Consider the following 22,788-nt stretch of genomic DNA (forward strand, 5'->3'; position numbering starts at 1 on the left):
ACTCTCCGCGCGGCCGCTCTCTCGCTCACCCGCCGCAGATTCGCCTCTTTCATTCATTCCGGCGGCCGGAAAATACAAACGTTCGCGAGCGCCCGGAATAATTCCAGTCCCGCCGTGCCTGCCTCCGCTCGGGGTGACCCCTCCTCCGCCCCCCCCGTGTTTTACCGCGGGCGGCGGCGAACGGCGGGCCGTGTCGAATGTGCGGCGGTGGGAATGGGGAGGCAGTTGTTGGTGGAGGAGGCGCCTTTGTTCCATCTTGTGAGTGGAACCCTGGGTTCACATTCAAACTGAGGGGGAAAGAGCCGCTGGGCAACAGTGAGGAGGGGCAGAGGAGAGGCCGGGGCTGTGCCTTGGGGAGACAAGCTCTGCGCCGTGTGGGTGGCTCAGTGCGCAGCCCTCTGGTGAGCCCTGGCTTCAACCTGTGTGAGTGAGTGAGTGGAGGTGGGGGGTTTGCCCCCGGTAGAGATGCCGGTTGTTATGGAGCTCACAGCCCCGGCTCCTTCACTGAGTGCCTGCTGGTGATGGGCCTGGTGTGGAGCAGCGCTCAGCAAAGCCCCATCATCTGACCACCCACCCACACCATCACCCATCTGACACTACCACAGGAGCACAACAGAAATGATCCACCCTCTCAACTCGGTAATGTGCCTGTCTTTTTTTTTCCCTCTCTCGCTCTCCAATTGCTCTGTGCTTAATCAGTTCAACTCCTCCCTCGTCAGTTATAAAGGTTTGCCCTGATGAAACTTTGAAGAACGACAGCATTTAATTTGGCGCATTTTACTCTTTTCATTTACAGGACTGATGCTGAGGTTGCTGAAAAGGATCAAAGTGTACGAGACTGGTTGTTGCGATTAGTAGGGGGATCTGTCATTCCTGGAAATTCAGATCAGATACTTATTTTGCTATTATTGAATGTTTGCATGCTGATTTTTTTGGCAGCCCAGATGGCTGCTATCACCATTGACTGGCTATGGTCATGTGCTGTGCCATGGGAATTGTGATAAACTAAGAGCAATCTCCCTGATGTATCACTGACTGAGTTAAATGTTAATTTAGCACGTCTGTGAAGGGATGATGCACAATCAATGGAAATGTAGTCGGTTGCTGGTTGACATGGGTTTGTAAGAACGCTATCTTTAACTCCAATGAATCCTGTTCTCTGCTGTGTGTATGTAAGGACAATTATATCTGAAATACTATAGCAAATGTGGTCACTTGTGTTTTGCTTGCAGAATGGCGTATCAATATCATCTTTTGGTTATTTGTTCTATATATGAAATTCTGGCAGGGATTTGAAACGTCTCTCTGGTTACTGTGCTGTCTGTTCAACATTTGGTGATCACTGTGCCATATACACAACATGGTTATTCATGAAGGCCCCACCGTCTCAACCATGCCTCTCGCCTGAGGTGTGGTGATCCTCCGATTAAATGACCACCAGTCAGATCTCCCCCTCCAAGGGGAAAGTAGCCTATTGTCATCTAGGACTATAGTGACTTTACCTTTACCTTACACAGCACTGGACGTGGAAAAAGTTTGCAGTGTTGCAGAATTTTCCAGGACGTGCCCAGGTACGTCAGCTCTGTGCACGACATTGAGAATGACATGCCTGAGCCATCACAGTACTGCATGCAATGTGGATATGTGCTCACTGCACTTTGTGTGCAGGATTGGTTATCACATGAAATTGCATCCATCGCTACCCATTTTCTCAAAGAAGCATGCTTGTGTACAGATTTTAAAATTCCACTTGGCTGTAGAAACAAGCAATTTTAATTTTCAAGTCTTTTATTGATTACTAGCTGATCTCCTTGTGAGTGGATAGTAGTTGATCTGTCTTGTGTATAAGAGAGGGATGGTTTGAAAATGCATACTAACATCCACATGGGGCAGGCCAGAGGCTGGGCTTTATCGAAATATGCATCTGCTGTTTAAAGTCATTGCTCTGGGGCAGCCTGCAGTGTGACTGGTGTTTTTTGTAAATGTTCAGCTGCTGAGTCAACCTGTCTCAGACCATGGCTGAGATGCTTCATGTTAAGAAATTGTTTCCATAGTAACACCTTTGGCTCAATTGGAACATGGGTATTTGAGTTTTCTGATAGCTGCTTAACTCCTGCCCGGGGGTGGGAAAGACCGTAAAAACTGGCAGGAAATTCCTGGCTTGTTATAGTCTTGTGTACGTTGTTCAAGACTATTTTGTACAAAGTAAGATGTCTGAAATATAATGTAAAATATGACAGAAAGAGCCCTCCTATTTAAAAAAGGTGGATCACTGATTGTTCCACATGTTCCTATGGTTTGTTTGAAAAGCAAGAGCTATAGATACCTGTGCCACAGCCATAATCTGGTTCTATAATTGAAAGCAGTGGTTTCTGGCTTGGCGTAAGTCATTGTTCCATGCTATGAAATGAAAAGGTCTTATTTTTGAAAGTCAGGTCACTTGCTATGTTGCTCTGATAAATCTTTGCTTAGCATGTTCCAAAGTATGGTCCAGTGCCCTCTTGGGCAGCCTCCTACATTGGGCCTTTGTAAACTTGAGCTCATCCAAAACTGCTACCTGTATCCTAACTCGCAACACCTTTTTAAAAAGTGCTCCTTGTTCAAAGCTGGTTTCCTTGTCGGCAACATCTTATTCTTAAAAGACTTGTCCTTGTCTTCAAGCCCATCAGTGACATCCCTCCTGCAGCCAAATAATCCTTCAAGTTCTATCTCCCTCCCCACTCAGGGCTACTGCGCACCCCCATTTTATTTACTCCACCATTGGTGGTTGTGCCTTCAACCGCTTAAGCCCAAAGCTTTGCAATTCCCTCTCTGGCTCACTGTCCTTCTTTAAGGCACCTCTTAAAACCTATGTCTTTGATCAAGCTTTTGGTTAACCATCCTGATATTTCTTCGTGGCCTGGTGTTAAATCTTATTTGATAACACTCCTACAAAGTGCCTTGTGACATTTTACAAAGTTAAGGGTATTGTATAAATGCAAGTAGTTTTTGCTGTGACACAGTTAGATGTTCAGGCAGTCATTCCGTGCTTCACTATTTCAAACAACATTTTACTTAATATGTTGATTTATTTTCTTTTTATATTCAGTTCCTCACTTTCCTTTCTTGCATTTGTCCTTTCCTTCAATATTTTTCAATCCATGAACAGATGTTGATCATTCCTCCGCCCTACTGTGGAGTGAAAATAAAGTGCATAAACATTTCTGCATGCGATTCTTATGTAACAAGCTGATGATGGCCTGTTTTGGGAAGAGCTAAGTTGAGCCCAACTACCCTTCTACAAGTACAGAACGGGAGGAATACATGTATTTTACAGGGTAAAATCAAAAATAAAAATGCAAAAGCATTTCCCTGATTTTGCAAGTGTTTGAGTTGAGCTATATTAGGCAAATCCTTGCAAATTCCCCCCTTTTTTGTGTGAGATGAAACTCTCGCTGAGGAATGATATATTCAGAGACAGAGATGATTGTTTCATTTCATGGCAGCAACATTATATTCTGAAATGTTAGCAGCATGCTTTCGTTGCTAAGTCCTGTAAGCGGTCAGAACTAAAGACATCAATAATCAGAGGAGTACAGGACAAAATGTGAAATGTTGATATGGACTTATTGCTGTCTGCATTCATTTAATTGTCCTATTAGTGCAACTTTCTGGTGCAGTTATCTTTCAGGTGTCTTATACTTTGATCCTTTAGTGTTTTACGGTATGAATCAAACACAGATTCAGGCACAGTAACATATTGTGTGCTGAATGGAACTTTGCAGTTAGGCACACTAATGCAGTGCTAAATTAAACATATTTCTGAAGACCCAGGAGTGTACTACTATCACCCAAGACTAAATGAAGACAGATCACGACTGAAAGAGCTTAGGCTCATTCAAACACAGCAAGTGTCACTGCCACCTGACACTGGCTGAGGATTTGTTTGATCGGACAGAGTGATGTGTTTGCATCACACTACGCTGAGTGAAACTCAGCTCATTGGAGAACACCGTGATGTATTTTCATGGAGCAGTAATGAATGGCTCATGCCGATTTTGTTTATGTTCTTTCCATTGAGTAAGATACAATTCTGTGGTTAGCACTGTGGCATACTGAAAATTGTTTATTAAACTGGTTAAATATTTCAAATACAATACTTTGTTTTTATTTGTTTTTTCCCCCTTGTTCCCACTCAGCATGGGCAACGAATAACCACATCTGCGGATGGCACTCTTGGTGGCTACATGATGCATAGAACATACAGTGCATAAGGAGGCCATTCGGCCCATCGAGTCTGCACCGACCCACTTAAGCCCTCACTTCTACCCTATCTCCGTAACCCAATAACCCCTCCTAACCTTTTTGGTTACTAAGGGAAATTTATCATGGCTAATCCTAGCCTGCACGTCTTTGGACTGTGGGAGGAAACCGGAGCACCCGGAGAAAACCCACGCAGACACGGGGAGAATGTGCAGACTCCACACAGACAGTGACCCAGCAGGGAAATGAACCTGGGACCCTGGCGCTGTGAAGACACAGTGCTAGCCACTTGTGCTCCCGTGCTCAACTCAACTCCTGATATTTCCTGCTACATTTTATAGGAGACATACAAGACCTATGCTAAAGGGTTGATTATTTCTTACACAGCTAATAAAAGACATAAGATGAAGGAGAACATGCGCTGACTGGAAGTCTAGCTGGCTAAAGCACAGGAGAGATATAAGAGGACTCTTAACAGGAACGCGGTTAATACAGCAAGGATGGCTCTTAGTTCCTTATTCACTCATCAGGATGAGAGAAGCCAAGGTTTGCATGGCAAAAGCTGAATGAGTTTGGGAATAAGCCTATAATTTGGCCTGCTTAACTAAGATGGCAGATTCTAGGTCTATCCCCTCTCATGTGTGTCGTTTGGAGAGAGGGAGGCTTATGAAAACAGGAGATTAATGGGGCTTCTAAGAATTTTTCTGCAGAACTGTACAGGTCAGATCAGTCTTGTAATGCAATGGCAGGTATGGGTCGTTTTTTTCTCTTCCCGTGGGCTTTTGGAAGCTTCAGAGAGCCAAAACCTGGTTCTCAATCCTCCTATCTCCAAAGATGAGGTGGTTACAGCCATTAAGAAGCTTCAGCCGGCCATGGTCCCGGGACCGGATGGTTTTGTATTTGTATTTTGTTTATTGTCACGTATACCAAGGTACAAGTAATTTTCTGCGAACAGCTCAACAGGTCATTAAGTACATGAAAAGAAAAGGAAATAAAAGAAAATACATAACAGGGCAGCAGAAGGTACACAATGAAACTACACAATACCGGCATCGTGTGAAGCATACAGGGGATGGGTACCAACATGTGGCTGAGGCAGATTACTGCTATTGTTTACCTCAGTGCTCTGTCTAATGAACGCTCAACTTGCCATCTAAACAGACCTGTTTTGTTCTAGCATCCGTAGCTGGCATTTGACCTGTTCCCCAAATCTAATCGTGCAATGCATCCTTGATTTTATTTCCCCATCACCTCAACTCAAATAAAACTGGATTGATTAGCTCCCAAATACTTCTTTCTCAGAGGTGTGATTAGTATTAACTGAGCTGAGCTTAGAAAGTTGCATCAAAGATGTCCAGAAAGGGTTACTGTCTCGTGAATTTCTATCCATATCGGAGTCCTTTGTCCCGACTCCATGTCTTGGTCAGCTCCCTTCTCCATAGATGCTGAGAGACCTGTTGAGATTGTCCAGTATTTTCTGTTTTTGTTTGTATCTTGTACATTTGTATCTTGTATCGATGCATTTGGAGCTCTGGTGACCTATGCTGTCTGACGGTGTTTAAAATGTGCATCCACTGAAGATCTCCTGTCAATGTATGTTATTGTAACACTGATTGCAGTTTTGTTTCTGTTTTCAGGAATAGCAGGATGGGTCTGGACTTTGATGTGAAAACATTTTGTCACAACCTGCGTGCAACCAAGCCTCCCTATGAATGCCCAGTGGAAAGCTGTCGGAAAATTTACAAAAGTTACAGTGGCATTGAGTACCACTTGTACCACTATGATCATGATAACCCCGCTCAGCAGACCCCCGTGCGGAAACCTAAAAAGAAGGGGCGTAACTCTCGGACAGGCACACAGCAGTCTCCGAACCCTTCGGAGATTTCACAGTCGCCGAGCCGGGAGATGCTGACGTACGCTCAGGCACAGCGCTTGGTTGAGGTGGACATTGAAGGGCGGCTGCACAGGATTAGCATTTTTGATAATCTGGAGGTGCTGTCAGAGGATGACACAACAGCAGAGGACATTGTCGAGTGCAACAGCAACAAGGAGAACGCCGAGACGCCAACGGCAACGCCGAAGGCCAACAAGCACAAAAACAAGGACAAACGGAAGGACTCCATCCATAACAGCACTCCTTCTGCCACCAAACTACCAGAGGTTATCTATCGTGAAATTGACCACAGTGCATCAGATGCTCCACCACGCCCATTGTCCTATTACCGCTACATTGAGAAGTCAGTTGAGGAACTGGATGAGGAGGTTGAATACGACATGGATGAGGAGGACTATGTGTGGCTTGACATCATGAATGAGAAAAGGAAAATTGAAGGTGTGAATTTTATACCACAAGAGGTGTTTGAGTACCTCATGGATCGGCTGGAGAAGGAATCGTACTTTGAAAGCCACAACAAGGGAGACCCAAACACGTTGATTGATGAGGATGCTGTTTGCTGTATCTGTAATGATGGTGAATGCCAAAATAGCAACGTCATTCTTTTCTGTGACATGTGTAACTTGGCTGTTCACCAGGAATGCTATGGGGTCCCCTATATCCCCGAGGGACAGTGGCTGTGTCGCAGGTGTTTGCAGTCTCCATCGCGAGCTGTAGACTGTGCGCTATGCCCCAACAAGGGTGGTGCATTTAAACAGACAGACGATGGGCGATGGGCACATGTGGTCTGTGCCCTGTGGATCCCAGAAGTCTGCTTTGCAAACACTGTTTTTCTAGAGCCAATTGACAGTATTGAGCACATCCCACCAGCCCGCTGGAAGTTGACTTGTTATATTTGTAAGCAGCGAGGGTCAGGGGCATGTATTCAGTGCCACAAAGCCAACTGTTACACAGCATTCCATGTAACCTGTGCGCAGCAGGCAGGACTGTACATGAAGATGGAACCTGTGCGGGAAACTAGTGCGAACGGCACCTCATTCAGCGTACGGAAGACTGCATACTGTGACATTCACACACCACCAGGGTCAGTACGCAAGCCCCCTGCCCTCTCTCACAGCGAAGGTGAGGAGGAAGAGGATGACGAAGGAGAGGATGGGAAGGGGCCCAGTTCGGAGAAAGTGAAAAAAGCCAAAGCTAAGTCGAGGCTAAAAATGAAGAAAGCACGGAAGATCCTGGCAGAAAAACGGGCTGCAGCACCTGTGGTTTCAGTCCCCTGTATTCCACCTCACAGGTAAGTCTATGTTGGAAAGTGTGTACTTTGCTTGTTGTGGATGCATGTCAGACTGGGCATTGGAGTTGAGCTATGATTGGTAATTAATGGCTATGACACAATAATACAAAGCTGTCACTGGGTATTAGATTTTGGCGGGCTAACTTGTGTATGCTGGTAAGAGAGGGGTGGTTTGAAAATATTCCAACAGCCACATAGAGGCGGGGACAGAATGGACTTTCACAAAGCATGCACACACTATTAAGATCATTCAGGCATTTGCTTAGCTAGTAGTTGTTAATGATACCGATTTTATAATATTTAATTAAAGTTCCATTTTACCTGCATTGAAATGAATAATTGTATTTAAAGACAGTTAGTTTTTGGAGTGAGCGCTGTTTGAAACAATTGTTCATTGCAATGGATATTAGCTGTGGATGGACGATGGTGAAATAGGTGCATGTGAAACAGTGACTGCATTGATGAAGAGACTTTGAGGAGTCACTAACTCTAGCATCAAAGAGATGAAGAAGCAAACACCAGCTGAAGGAAATTTACCCCATGAGACCTGGATTAATTATTGTATCTGCGTTCGTGTTAATTTACTCCCTCAATGGCTCAATAAATCCGCGCTAAGCTCTCCAGAAAATTTGAGCAGCAGACAGGATAATATTTCAAAATACCTCAACTATTGAGAATATTCCAAATTAAAATAGTAAAACAGCAATGTAGGGATTTTAGAGATCCATAATGAAAAGCAAGTACATGGTTGAATCATGTGCACCATAATGCAGTTATTAAATATCGGGATACAGTGTGTAGAACAAAGCCGTTGCCCCTCCAGGCTATGTTCACACACATCCTAGTTGTTGTTACAGAACAGCAGGAAGCAGGTTGCCTGCTCGTTTGCTGTTTGGTCAGAGATCAGATGGGATAGATCATTGTGGAGGAAACAAACTGTATATTCACTGTTTGTTTGGGGATGTTTTAGAACTTGCCATGGATATGGCTGTTTGTGTGAGATAAATGCACAACCAACAGAAACAGGAATGCGTTCACACTTTTATCTGACCCATTTCACCCACAGCAATAGTTGCCTGCTTTTAAATTTATTGGTGTGGATTTCACTGTGGTCATGACTGTGAAATTGCAGGGCAGCACGGTGGCCTAGTGGTTAGCACAACCGCCTCACGGCGCTGAGGTCCCAGGTTCGATCCCGGCTCTGGGTCACTGTCCGTGTGGAGTTTGCACATTCTCCCCGTGTCTGCGTGGGTTTCGCCCCCACAACCCAAAAATGTGCAGAGTAGGTGGATTGGCCACGCTAAATTGCCCCTTAATAGAAAAAATAATTGGGTAATCTAAATTTATAAAAAAAAATGACTGTGAAATTGCTAGTCTTTGTTGTCGTTACTCCACCAAAACTGACCGCAACTTCTGGAGTTCGTACATTCACGGATAACATGGAAATCCAGACATTGTTGTCAGTGAGTCCACCCTCTTCAATAACATGCACTGTAGAGGTTCACACAGACCGCTATCTCCATTGTAATCATGAATGGACAAAAACCTGCACTTCTTTTCCTGGACGTCTCATTGTCAAACACCTGGAGGAAATTACACCTTGTTGAATGAAGTGTAACTGGGTTTGTAACAGTGTTGCAACTTGATAATTACTGCGAGCCCTAAAAAGCTAACATGGACAGGGGTTCTCCGCTGCGAGTCTGCCCTGCTACCGCTGCTCACGAGGACGGAGAATCTGGCACACTGCCAAATCTCCCATTCATCAGAGAATCCCGCGGCAGTGAATGGACGGAGAATCCCACCTGTTATATTTGTGGAATGTTGAATAATAAATTCCACATTTTCTTTTAAAAAACCTTATTTTTGGATGCTTCTAACCAGGTCCAATCATAATCATTTAGTTTGCTAACTGAAAATTTAAGTTGAAAGTAAAGAGATTTAGTGGTTTTAACAGCCTACTTTGCAGTCTGAGGATATGTCAGTGCTTACCCTGCTTGCTAACATCACTGCTGTTGCACAGCAAGGCATCCACTTGACTTGGCGGGGGTGGGAGAGCGGAAAACTATGTCACAGAGATTGCTGGATCTTTGTGGGCTACTTACTTCATGGTCAGTAGCGAATGCTGTTATTTCATTGCTGAATGCAAAATTTGGGCTATTGTTTCACTGTAATGAATCTTGATGTTTAAGCAAATCAGTGCTTGAGTGGAGAAACGATTCTTACCCGCAGGAACCCCTTTTGTCCTGAACGGCATGAACACACTGGACAAACTGGCCTCCAGTGAGTCTGCAATTATGACTCCATTGAAATACTGACTGATGGTGCCATGTGTTTCCAGAAGTGGTGTTCTGTCCATTAAGTCACTGTCCAATAATTTATACACAGGTTACTTAAACGTGGGTTACAGTGGGCCATCCTGACCAGGAGTTCAGGAGTATGAAGAGTGCTGAGAGTTAGTTGATGGACATGTCACAGACATCAGTGAAGCAACTCTCTTTCAATCGTAATCTAATTGGCTATGGCAGCTTCCATAAGGGTTTCCTCATGGATTGAAGAAATTTAAAAGCTGTATTGCAGAGCGTACTTTATAATGTTCCACCATGATATTGGACTGAAGGCAGGAACGCAAGAGAGCTAATCTTTGGCTAAATGCTCTATTTCTATTTGCATGTTCATGGTTGGCGATGCTGAGTTACTTCTCATAGGATTGGGTGCCTTTGCTCACTTCAAGGAAGACCACACCCTTTTCAGTTACTCACTTGTCCGTGCTGTCTGCAACCACACAGCTGCACCTTGCTGAATTATAGCCTGAAACTTTACACTGCTTCACCGACTGCAGGTTCCAGTTTTTCCCCATTCTTTTGGATTGGTACAGTTTATTGGATTTGTAATAAGGCCTTATTTAGCACTCTAACTTTTCCTGGTAGGATAATAGAAGTAATAAAATGTAACCATTCAGGAGACGGCTGAATACTGTGATGGGAGACCATAGGTTTCTATGGAAAATTGTCCTCGATAGGCTCAATGGGCCTGCTGATCTTTCCTTTTGATTTACATTCTTTGTATGTCTCTCCATGTCACTACACTAATGATGCCAATAGGATTTACAATTTTAAATTTCTCCTTAATGTGCTGTATCACGGGCAGCACAGTGGTGCAGTGGTTAGCACTGCTGCCTCACGGCGCCAAGGTCCCAGGTTCGTTCGCGGCTCTGGTTCACTATCCGTGTGGAGTTTGCGCATTCTCCCCGTGTCTGCGTGGGATTCGCCCCCACAACCCAAAGATGTGCAGGGTAGGTGGATTGGCCACGCTAAATTGCCCCTTAATTGGGAAAAAATGAATTAGGTACTCTAAATAAAAAAAACATGCTGTATCACTCTGAGTTGGTGAGATTTAAAATGATGCAGTCAGTTTATCATTGTGTCTGTAGCCTCAGGTAATTTAAGACAGAATTATGTTGAAGAAACAGTTATTTATGTGCAGTTTTTTCTCCCCATTATTCTTTCTATCCTGAAGATAGTGGTTTGTGTTGGGACTTTCACGCTTCTACAGTGAGATTGATTTAAAGTATATTGCCTTTTCTGGTCTAAAAGTGGATTGTAAGGAAAGTTGCAGTTACAGGTTAAAGCTAGTAAATTGATTGGATGGGAGCCAAAGTGCCCATGTTTTTTGACATTTGATGTAGTAGTGGAAGGAAAGGAAGTGACAATATGACACACTCAGGGAAATATATTGTGCAAATGTGAATGGATCAAAACACAAAAGTAAACTTTTAAACTAGAAGGTGCAGATCTATGATTCAAACATTATGCTATTGGATAGCTGCTGTGCATTGATACTTTGATATTAGTGAAAATACTTGTGCATCTGTACATTAAGGTAGTATGGACCAGACAGAACTGCAAGTGAGAGATGGCACTTGCGAAACTCAAGTTTTTGGTTATATTGATCATAAATGTGTGTCCTATTTTCTTATATTGCCTTCAATAACCGCATTTCTAACTTCCGCAAGGATTGGAAAACATTTTAAACCACAAGTGAAATGGATAGGAGGGTTCAAACCCTGCGGTTTAAGATTTAGGGCATGGTTGCCCATGCATGGATTGATTACCACTGAATAGTCTGGTGAACTAAGTGCCTGTCTTTGTGATCAGTGTTGCAGATGTGGTTCATAGTTTTTATTACAACGAACAAGATATTCATAAAGTTTTTTTTAAAAAGAGGAGACCAAACACAGCGGGGAAGAAACATATAAAATGAGAAAGAGTGAAACTAACCTTGAAAATGAAAGTTATGAGTTCATCCAAATAATCAAGCGCATTGAATGCACTGCTCACCAAACATCCAAACTGGAGTGCATTGGGAGCGATCTATCTTCCACGAACCAGTTTTGATTGTTCATATGAAACCTGATTATCGAGAAGATTAAAACATCTGTGGTGTAGTATGTGCGGTTGTGCATGAATGGACAGCGAGAGGTGTGGCTGATTTTCTTGTTTTTATACAAAATGCGTTTTGGGAGGTGGAACAAAAGGGAAGTCTGGTACAGATGTATTGGTTAAAAAGTATTTTTTAATCTATTATTTACAAATATTTTTGAGATATGGACTATAATGGCATGGATGGGTTTTATTGTTTTCATAGGGGCTGGTTTAGCACAGTGGGCTAAATAGCTGGCTTGCAATGCAGAAAGAGCACCCAATGTAGGGTGCTCTTATAGGGGCTGGTTTAGCTCACTGGGCTAAATCGCTAGCTTTTAAAGCAGACCAAGCAGGCCAGCAGCACGGTTCGATTCCCGTACCAGCCTCCCCGGACAGGCGCCGGAATGTGGCGACTAGGGGCTTTTCACAGTAACTTCATTGAAGCCTACTCGTGACAATAAGCGATTTTCATTTTTACATTTCTTTCCAAGAGCCGGTGCAGATTCAATGGGCCCAATGGCCTCCTGACTTTAAATTCTATGAATGCCAACAGCGCGGGTTCAATTCCCCTACCAGCCTCCCCGAACAGGCGCCGGAATGTGGCGACTACAGACTTTTCACAGTAACTTCATCGAAGCCTACTTGTGACAACAAGCGATTATTATTATTATTTATTGTTGTTGTTGTCTCTCTGCAGTTGCCCTGAGATGGAAGTGGTTAGCTTTCTCCTTGAACCATGCAGTCCTTGAACTGATGGTGTTTCTGTTATGGTGTTACATTTGTTAGGAAAACATGGGTAATTTTAAGCAATTGGTAAACATTAGAAATAAGGTGTAATTTAGGTGTGTTTAAGTTACTGTTTCTGTGCCTGGAAGGGTAAAACCTACAATTAGATTAATGCTGGACAAAGGTGTATGTATGTGTAGAAGTTGGTTAAGTTTTCAACTGTATGTCTGTTGTGTGGAGAGGGCTACGGCGCAAAGAATAAGTAGGCCAGCAAAGGATGGGGCATTGCTTAATAACTGGAGGCTTTTGTCATGTAAAAAAGCTTTTATGTTTTAGTTTTAGCTGGATATATTGCAGTTGGAAACAGGACATTGGGGAGTGAACATCTCTCAACTCTGCCAGATGAAACGCTGATCAGGATGGGGGTTGCAAAGAGGCAGGCTTTCTAGATTATCAGTTACTGTCTACTTAACCAAGGAATTAGGACCGAGAGAGTGTTTAAGACAACTGAAGTTAAGTGACCAGAGACTAAAATTGTGCCGTAAGTGTCCAGTGATGTGCAGGTTAGATTACGAGGATAGAACAGGGTAGTGGAAATAGGTAGGGTTCTATTTCAGAGGATCTGTGCAGATTCGATGGGCTAAATGGCCTCCTTCTGCACTGTAGCGATTCCATGATTTTCTCTCGGTGCCTGTGAGGGCTGGCTGTAGTGTTATTGGATGGTGAGTCTTGGTATGGATATTTGGATACAGATCTATGCTGGCTTTTGGATGGCCTAATCCTTTGTTCTTTTGAGTGGTCCTGGTTGTGGGGGGGGGTCAGCCCTCCCTCCCTCCCTGGGTGGTCCCCAATCTGGGGGCCGCTCTGACAGCCCTCCCATCCTGCAGTGGGTTTCCCCACTGTTTTACGATTGGGATCAGTTTCTATAGACACATAGAAAAGATACAGCACATTTGGCTCATCTTGTCCATGCCAACCCAAAGACACCCAGTTGCCCTGCACACGACCCATAACCCCACAGTTTACAGCATTCAAGGTGCAGATCCAGGTACTTAAAGAACAAATTGAGAATTTAGAGTATCCTATTCTGTTTTTTTCCAATTAAGGGACAATTTAGTGTGGCCAATCCATCTGCCCTGCTCTTTGGGTTGGGGTGAGACCCACACAGACATGGAGAGAATGTGCAAACTCTGCACGGACAGTGACCCGGGGCCAGGATCGAACCCAGGACCTCGGCGCCATGAAGCACAGTGCTAGCCACTGTGCCACCATGTCGTCCTCAGGTCCAGGCTCTTTAGTTTTGGGTTTCTGCCTCCACCAGCAACTCGGGTAGTGAATTCCAAATACCCACCACGCTCTGCATAGACATTTTTCCTCATGTCCCCTCTAATCCTTCTGCCACTTAGCTTGAATCTTATAACCTGATTTGTGAACTCTGCCAAGGGAAACAGGCTCCTCCTGTCTACCTCAACTCTACCCCTCACAATTTTCTATAGCTCAATCATATCACCTCTCGGCCTTCTCAGTTCCAAGGAAAATAACCCCAGCCTCTTCAATTTCTCCTTGTAGCTACAATTTTCCATGCCTGGCAACATTGTAGTAAATCTTCTCTGCACCCTCTCCAGAGCAATTACATCCTTCTTGTAATGTGGTGACCAAAACTGCACAAAATACTCGAGATTGGCCTCACCAGTGAATCACACAGTTCCATCATGATATCCCTAATTTTGTATTCTATACCTCTACCAATGAAGGAGAGTACTCCATTTGCATTCTTTACAACTGTATCTACCTCTACTGCTACCTGGAGGGACCTATATACGTGCATGCCAAGACCTCTCACTCTATCTTTCAGTACATTCCTGTTTATTCTGTATTCCCTTTTACTGTTCAACCTCCCTAAATGCATTACCTCACACTTATCTGAGTTGAACTCCATCTGCCACTTTCCTACCCACTCCACCATCCCATCTGTATAATTTTGGTGCAGCTGTCCTCTGCACTATTCACTGCACAGTCAATTGTTGTGTCATCTGCAAATTTCCCAATTGTGTCCCACACATTCAAGTCCAAATTGTTAATATGTAAAACAAACAGCAAGGCCCCTCACTACTTGAAACAGCTTTCCATTCACAAGGACAGCCATCGACCATTGCCCTTTGTTTCCTGTTATTAAGTCAACTTTGGATCCAATTCGCCACATTACCCTGTATCCCATGGGCTTTTGTTTTTTGATCAGTCTGCCATGTGGGACCTTGTCAAATGCCTTACTAAATTTTGTGTAGACGACATCCACTGCGCTACCCTCATCAATCCTCCTTGTCACCACCTCAAAGAATTAAATCAAATTTGACCTTCCCTTAACAAAGCCATGCCGAATATCCCTCACCAGTCCAGTCTTTCTAAGTTACAGTTTACCCGATCTCTCAGGATTAGAACATAGAACAGTACAGCACAGAACAGGCCCTTCGGCCCTCGATGTTGTGCCGAGCAATGATCACCCTACTCAAACCCACGTATCCACCCTATACCCGTAACCCAACAACCCCCCCCCTTAACCTTACTTTTTAGGACACTACGGGCAATTTAGCATGGCCAATCCACCTAACCCGCACATCTTTGGACTGTGGGAGGAAACCGGAGCACCCGGAGGAAACCCACGCACACACGGGGAGGACGTGCGGACTCCACACAGACAGTGACCCAGCCGGGAATCGAACCTGGGACCCTGGAGCTGTGAAGCATTTATGCTAACCACCACCAAAGTAAGACTAACCAGCCTATAGTTTGGCATTTCCTTCGTACCCCTTTTAAACAACGGAACCATATTTGTATTACTCCAGTCCTCCGGCACCTCCCGCATCTCTCGTGAAGATTGGAAGATAACCCTCCGAGCTCTGCTGTTTCTTCTCTGACCACCTTCAACATCCAAGGAAACAATCCATCCTACCCTGCAACTTATCCACTTTCAAGGATCCCAACTCCTCTAACACTTCCTCTCTTGATATGATTATTTTATCCAATATTTCACACTGCTCCTCTTGGATTACTAGATCCACAGCATCCCTATCCTTTGTGAATACAGAGACAAAAATGTTGTTTAAAACTCCTCCCATATCCCCTATATCTTCACGCAAGTTCCCATCTTCATCTCTGATAAGCCCACCTTTTCCTTAACGATTGTTTTGCTCTTTGTATACTGGCAAAACATCTTTTGGGTTTTCTTGCTTGCTAATATTTTTTCATGCCCTCCCTTTGATTTCCTTATTCCTTTTTTTACTTGGTCCCTGTACTTTCTACACTCTTCTGGGCTATCTGCAGTGTTGTTGTTTTTTGTAACTATCATAAGCTTTCTTTTCTGTTTAGTCTTTCCCTGTATTTTTCTACACAACCATGGGGGTCTAGATTTGGCAGTACCATTCTTATTGTTGGAGGGGACATGTCTGCTTTGTACCCTAAGGATCTCAGTTATTAGTGCTTCCCATTGGTTTACCACTGACTTACCCTTTAGCGGTCTTGTCCAGTCCAGTTTTTGGTTCTTAGCCCCACGGTATCCTGTTGTCCTCTTGACGGAGCTCCTGCTGCTGGTGATGCGGTGATCTGTTTTGTCCTTTGATCTGGGGCTGGGAGACGGGATTGTAGAAGTTTGGATATTGGCTCTTGTTCTCGCTCTTTTTACTACTTCAATGGGATTCTCAAGGCTGAGTATTAAGATTTGGTTGTGTCTGGTCCTCTCTTTATCTTTGTCTTTTGTCATTTTGATACCTTGAAGGTATAGGTTGGTTGCCTCTTCCAGTCTGGCTCCGGAGAAGAGTTTAAATTGTGCTGTTAGTGGGCAGCACGGTGGCGCAGTGGGTTAACCCTGTTGCCTCATGGCGCCAAAGTCTCAGGTTCGATCCCGGCTCTAGGTCACTGTCCCCGTATTTGCGTGGGTTTCACCCCCACAACCCAAAAGATGTGCAGGGAAGGTGGATTGGTCACGCCAAATTGCCCCTTAATTGGAAAAAATTAATTGGGTACTCTAAAAATTTTTTAAAATATTGTGCTGTTCGAATTGGTCGATTTCACCTTCGCTCTGGGGTTCCCCTATTCTGTCATTTTGTTCTGTAGCTTTGGGTGGGGTGTAGGTCTACAATAGAACCATAGAACTATAGAAACACTACAGTGCAGAAGGAGGCTATTCGGCCCATCGAGTCTGCACCGACCCTCTGAAAGAGCACACTACCTAGACCCAATCCCCTGAAACCCCATAATGTTACCTGTATCCTGTTTGGGCATTTCCCTCCATTTATTCGGGGAAGGAACGTGGTTTTAGATTTTGTCCCAGATTCACCCGGTCCTACTTGTTCCCAATTATGTAATGACTTATGTTTTGTGCTGAACCTGCTGTGTACATTGCCACCTATGGCTATCTTTCTGCACTTATTTGCTTTTGTTTGTTTGATGCAAGGTTTTTGTAAAAAATCTAAAATCACAATAAATAGACATTTTTTAAATAAGCTGCAGAACCTATAAGAAAGGGGGATAGCTCTCAAGACAGTTCAGAGAATTATTGGAGTACCGGTGAAGAAAGTCAGGATATTGGAGGTTCTGGATGTTTTGTTTCAAAGGGATAAATTTCCCCTTATTTGTTTAAGAAAATAAATAAACAAATTAAAATTTTAAGAGATACGGGAGCAGATCAATCATTGATGGTAGCTGATAATACAATTTGTTATTCCAGGAGGTTTTCTGAAAGAAAAAGTTAGTCAGATGCCAAACCTATGAGAACTACTGTGGAGAAAATTTAAAAATAAATTTTATTGTGAAAATATCCCATTATGACACAGTAAAACCACAACACATAACAAATACAACTCCAAACATAACCACCCTCCCAACCCCACTCCCCAAAAAGTTAACCAAACCTAACCAGAATAACCCCCCCACAACATCTGATACTGATCAACTCCCTGAAACAGGAAATGAGTGGCTGCCATCTCGAATAGAACACACCTCTGAGGCAAGAGCATCTGACTTCACACCAGTCTGCAGTTCCAGCAAGTCCGAGACCCCACAAAATGGCCACCAATGGCATGGTTCCAGCTCAATCCAACGCATCACACAAGTTTGCCACCCTCCCATTGACTCTGTTTACACCTCCCGCTGCCTCAGGAAGGCAGACAGCATTGTCAGAGACCCCTCAACACTTGGGCTTTGCCGTCTTCCAGGTCCTTTTACCAGGCAGAAGATACAGAAACCTGAAGACCCGCACATCCAGACACAGGAACAGCTTCGTCCCCACAGCTACTAGACTCCTCAACGACTCTCCCTCGGACTGATCTGTTTTCTGTAAAACACTACTCACGATGCCCTCTGCTGCTTTTGCTCAAGTATTTGCTTTGTTTGGCCCTTGTTCTGCACTGTAACCAAATACATATTTGTCGATGTACTTTGTCGATTATTCTTTTTGTCCACTTGGCCGCAGAAAAATACTTTTCACTGTACTTCGGTACATGTGACAATAAATCGATAAATCAATCCCAAGAATCCTTGACATGGTGTTGAAGGAGACCCAAAAGCTCACAAGTTTAGGACATGATCAGAACATGTGTGTGTGACACCGGCCCCCCAAAACAATGCTTGCACTTATCCTCCATTTCTGGAAACAACCCACTCTGGTCAGATTGTCCTGTGCATCACCTTAAATTGAGTCAAGATGAGCCTAGCACATGAGCAGGTGGAGTTGATCCTGCAAAGAGACTCGCTCCTCTTCCCATTTCCTTTTTACCTCCTCTAATGGAGCTTGCTCCATCGATAAGTATCTGATATCTCCTCCTCCCCTGTCCCAACTCAGCCATCGAAAGGACTCTATCCAACAGAGCAGGCGAGGGTGCCAAGGGAAAGAAAGGAATCTCCTTACACAAAAAGTCACGGACCTCTGGCTTCGACTTGAGAAGGGAACAAGATAATATTAAGTAGTCGACGATATTGGCCAATTGTTGCCTGCCCTTGGCAAAACTACTCTGTTCCTCAGAATCATTCCCACCACTACCACACCCAAACCAGTAAATCGCAACCAGGTGAACAAAGGCACCTACCCTTTCTCTCTCTCTCTCACTCTCTCTTTCTTTCTCTCTCCTTCTCTCTCTCTTCTCTCCCCCCCCAACCCCACCATTAACCCCAAGCAAAACAAAAATCCGAAGCACACCCTTAAAAACAAACTCCCAAAAGTATAGTAAGAAGTCTTACAACACCAGGTTAAAGTCCAACAGGTTTGTTTCAAACATGAGCTTTTGGAGCACTGCTCCTTCCTCAGGTGAATGGAGAGGTATGTTCCAGAAACATTAGGGGCTGGTTTAGCTCACTGGGCTAAATCGCTGGCTTTTAAAGCAGACCAAGCAGACCAGCAGCACGGTTCGATTCCCGTACCAGCCTCCCCGGACAGGCGCCGGAATGTGGCGACTAGGGGCTTTTCACAGTAACTTCATTGAAGCCTACTCGTGACAATAAGCGATTTTCATTTCATTTCATTTCATTATATAGACAAAGTCAGAGATGCCAGACAATGCTTGGAATGCGAGCATTTGTGGGTAATCAAATCATTACAGATCCAGAGATAGGGGGTAATCCCAGGTTAAAGAGGTGTGAATTGTCTCAAGCCAGGACAGTTGGTAGGATTTTGCACTGCGACAACGAATGAACGGACATCGTGCGACAATCACCAGGCAGGAATGTTCCCTTCCAGTCGGGGAACACTTCAGCAGTCAAGGGCATTCAGCTTCTGATCTCCGGGTAAGCGTTCTCCAAGGCGGTCTTCAGGACAGGCGACAACGCAGAATTGCCGAGCAAAAACTTATAGCTACGTTCCGCATGCATGAGTGCGGCCTCAACCGGGATCTTGGATTCATGTCGCATTACATTCACCCCCCACCATCTGGCCTGAATTTACAAAATCCTACCAACTGTCCTGGCTTGAGACAATTCACACCTCTTTAACCTGGGATTACTCCCTATCTCTGGATCTGTAATGATTTGAATACCCGCAAATGCTCGCATTCCAAGCATTGTCTAGCATCTCTGACTTTGTCTATATACATGTTTCTGGAACATACCTCTCCATTCACCTGAGGAAGGAGCAGTGCTCCGAAAGCTCGTGTTTGAAACCGACCTGTTGGACTTTAACCTGGTGTTGTAAGACTTCTTACTGTGCTCACCCCAGTCCAACGCCGGCATCTTCACATCCCGAAAGTATGAGCTGCAGTTATCCCAACCACTCTGCTGCCGTTAACTAACTATACAGCTAGCAGGGCAGCCCCTGCTCAGAGTAAAAACAGAACAAATGACAATAACGCCAACCACCCCCCACCCATTCTAACTTTAATAGTTTAAAAAAAAGAACAGTACCCATCATTCAAACAAACAGTAAAAATATAAATGCAAACTCCAGAATGCCCAAAAGACACCATAACAAATCACAAATATCACACGCCAAACAGAAACCTCACAACAAATCCAATTCACAGTTAGCTTGGTCCTAGTCCATGTTTCTTCACAAAATCCTCTGCCTCCTCCGGCGGATCAAAATAGTAGTCTTTAGAATCATAAGTTATTCAGAGTCATGCAGGGTACATACCAAATCGAACATTGCTCCTGTACAACATAGTTTTGGCCTTGTTGAATGCTGCACACCTTTTAGCCAACTCTGTTCCCACATCCTGGTGGACCCTAATGGCATGATCCTTCCATTTATGGTCCTGATGGTCCATTGCCCACTACAGGACCCTTTCCTTCTCTTAGTAGCTATGAAAGCGCACAATGATCGCATGCAGTGGTTCACCAGAGCGGGGATTTTGCCTGAGCGACCTGTGGGCCCAATCCAATCCGGGAGGAGATGTCATTCCATCCTCCCCCAGCATCTTCCCAAACATCTGCGGCACGTATTCCGTTGGATTCAGAACCTCTGACAGCCCTACGATTTTCAGTTCTGCCTTCTGGAGCGATTCTCCAGATCGTCCACCCTTAGTACCTTGTTATCTCCGGCCACCCGTGACATCTCCACTTCCAGGGAGGGATCTGTTCACTGTGTCCAGAGGACATATCCACATCCTGCAGTACTGTGCCTTGGTCTTTACCGTCTGGTCTGTTTTGCCAAGGCCGCACGAATGGGGCCAGGACCCCTTCAATTGCTCCATCTGGGTCTTCAGAGACAGCCTGCTGCAATTCCTTAAGTTTCACGCCAAGATGCCTGTGAACATCTTGGCCGTCAGCGGAGTGGCCAAAGTCACAGCCGGAGCCTCCGCCACTTTCTCAATAGACGAGGCTTGAGAGGCTTCCGAGTCTGGCGATGATTCTTTACTTGTCTGCTGCCTTATCTTGTACTTTTGTGGGTATTCCTTTTAAATGGGACTCTTATCCCATCGAAGTTTCCATCCCAAATCTCCCCAAAAACAGTGCGAAAAGGGCCAAAATCCAAATACTCTGGTGGGAGCCACCTCGTGTGTAACTGCTCTCTCCATGCTGCCACCGGAAGTACCCTGTGAAGAAGTTATTGCAGATAACAGGCAACTGAAGGAAAACCTGATTGACACAGAAAATTAACTTTCACGTATGAAAAAGAGTTTATAAATAAAAAAGGAGAACTGATGAGAACAATTGAGAATCGGTCAGGAAATTTGACTCAGGATTTGAACTGTCTTACAGATAAACTTGAAAAAGCAAACTTAACAAAGGTTGATCTTCAGTTAAAACTTGGTGAACTTCAAGCATCAGAAGTATTTATGAAGTATCGTGGAAAATGCCTTGAACAAGAAGAGGTAGAAGTGGTAGCTTGAGGCTGTGGAGATTTCCAGTATAACTGAACAAGGATTTATTGATAGTGTAACAAGTACAGGTGATCTATACACAGGCACAGTCACTAAACAGGACTTCTCTATCTGGCTCCCGAGTCCACACTGCCTGAGATCCCGCTCTCAGGGCCCATGTTTTTTCCTGCGCGATAGGCCCGAGCCAGTCAAGTAGTCCGTGGCGGCTTGCCCCTTAAAAGGGGCCATCCTACCACAGCCCTTTGCCCTAAAGTCCCTCAATGACATATAAATATGCACAATAAAAAGGGTTGAGAAACACAAGCGGGGGGCGAGACCATAAAAGTTGATCACAATATCAATCTGTCCGGGGATCTTCTGGACCTCGTAGACAGCATTCGTTCCCCAACTGGCTCCTTCACCTTTTGAGGTAGCAACATTGTCATCCATGGAAGGTTGTCTCAGAGATTGGACCACCATAGCAGGGGCATTACCTTCTCCAGCTCCCTCCTGAGTCATCGATGGAGCCTCCAGAGAACTTCTAGATTCCCTCCGTTCGGCCTCCACCATGGGAGAACTGGGGCTACCTGCTGGCTCCAACTGTTCTGAGATTGGCATTGTGGTCCCCATCTTCTTACATGGTCACTTTCCCGCTATTCAAATCCACATTGTCTGAGACTGGGCCTGACTTTGATACAATTCTGTCTGGTAGCCAAGATGGGCTCGGGCAAAGTTCCTGACAAAGTGCCACCCACTTGAAATGACTTGTCTCCTTTCTGTGAAACATGCTGTTTCCTCTGGGAAGCCTGCTATGCCTCCACCATCCGTGCCAAATTCGGGGAAACTAAGTCCAATCGGGTCTGGAGGCTCATGGGTAATTCCACTATGTGACACCCGTGGTGGCATGGAGGGTCATGTTATAAGATAGAAAAAAGTTGGCCAACCTTGGGCATAGTGGTTTGCTTCTTCATGGCTGTTTTGAACGTCTGAACAGCTCTCTCTGATAACCCGTTTGAGGTGGAGTGATAGGGGGCTGTTCCAGTATGGCGAATGCCATTAACAATGCGTTGAAACTTCTCTCCAGTGAATGGAGTGTCGTTGTCAGACACTATTTCCTCGGGGAGCAAATATCCGCCACAGGACCTCTATGTGGCCTCTGATGGTGTCATTCCCATCTCTTGAACATCCAATCACTTTGGGTGGACGTCAACCAGGATCAGGAACATTGTACCCAAGAAAGGGCCTGTGAAGTCCCTTGCACCCTCGTCCAAGATCATAGACAGGACTGGGTCACATTGCGTCCAGTTCTTTATGTAACCTGCCGATATTGGTAAAGTGTCAAGAAAAGTTAATGCCAGGACGATGTCTTGAAGCACAGGTAGTGATGCCAGTTTCATTGGAAGTGGGAGCGGACTCAGCGCATCAGCGTTT

The 22,788-nt window shown here is 44.7% G+C and overlaps 2 protein-coding genes across 13 annotated transcripts in view; one reads left to right on the plus strand and one right to left on the minus strand.

Moving 5' to 3' along the window:
• The window catches only part of ccdc51 (coiled-coil domain containing 51), a 12,384-nt gene extending 12,262 nt beyond the window's left edge, over positions 1-122 (minus strand). The window contains exon 1 of the mRNA XM_038812470.1: positions 30-122. The gene's annotated coding sequence lies outside the window, so the exon portion shown is untranslated. The remainder of the gene's footprint in view (positions 1-29) is intronic.
• Positions 75-22,788, plus strand: part of brpf1 (bromodomain and PHD finger containing, 1) — a 63,350-nt gene continuing 40,636 nt past the window's right edge. For 4 of the 12 annotated variants that reach the window (XM_038812465.1, XM_038812466.1, XM_038812467.1 and 1 more), the window contains exons 1-2: positions 75-639; positions 5,880-7,427. In XM_038812465.1, coding sequence (XP_038668393.1) covers positions 5,890-7,427 — 1,538 coding nt within the window. In that variant the 5' untranslated portion in view covers positions 75-639; positions 5,880-5,889. The remainder of the gene's footprint in view (positions 640-5,879; positions 7,428-22,788) is intronic. The other 8 variants (XM_038812458.1, XM_038812462.1, XM_038812469.1 and 5 more) reach the window with 6 other exon arrangements.

The sequence above is a fragment of the Scyliorhinus canicula genome, chromosome 11, assembly GCF_902713615.1.
Source record: "Scyliorhinus canicula chromosome 11, sScyCan1.1, whole genome shotgun sequence".
Classification (NCBI taxonomy): Eukaryota; Metazoa; Chordata; class Chondrichthyes; order Carcharhiniformes; family Scyliorhinidae; genus Scyliorhinus; species Scyliorhinus canicula.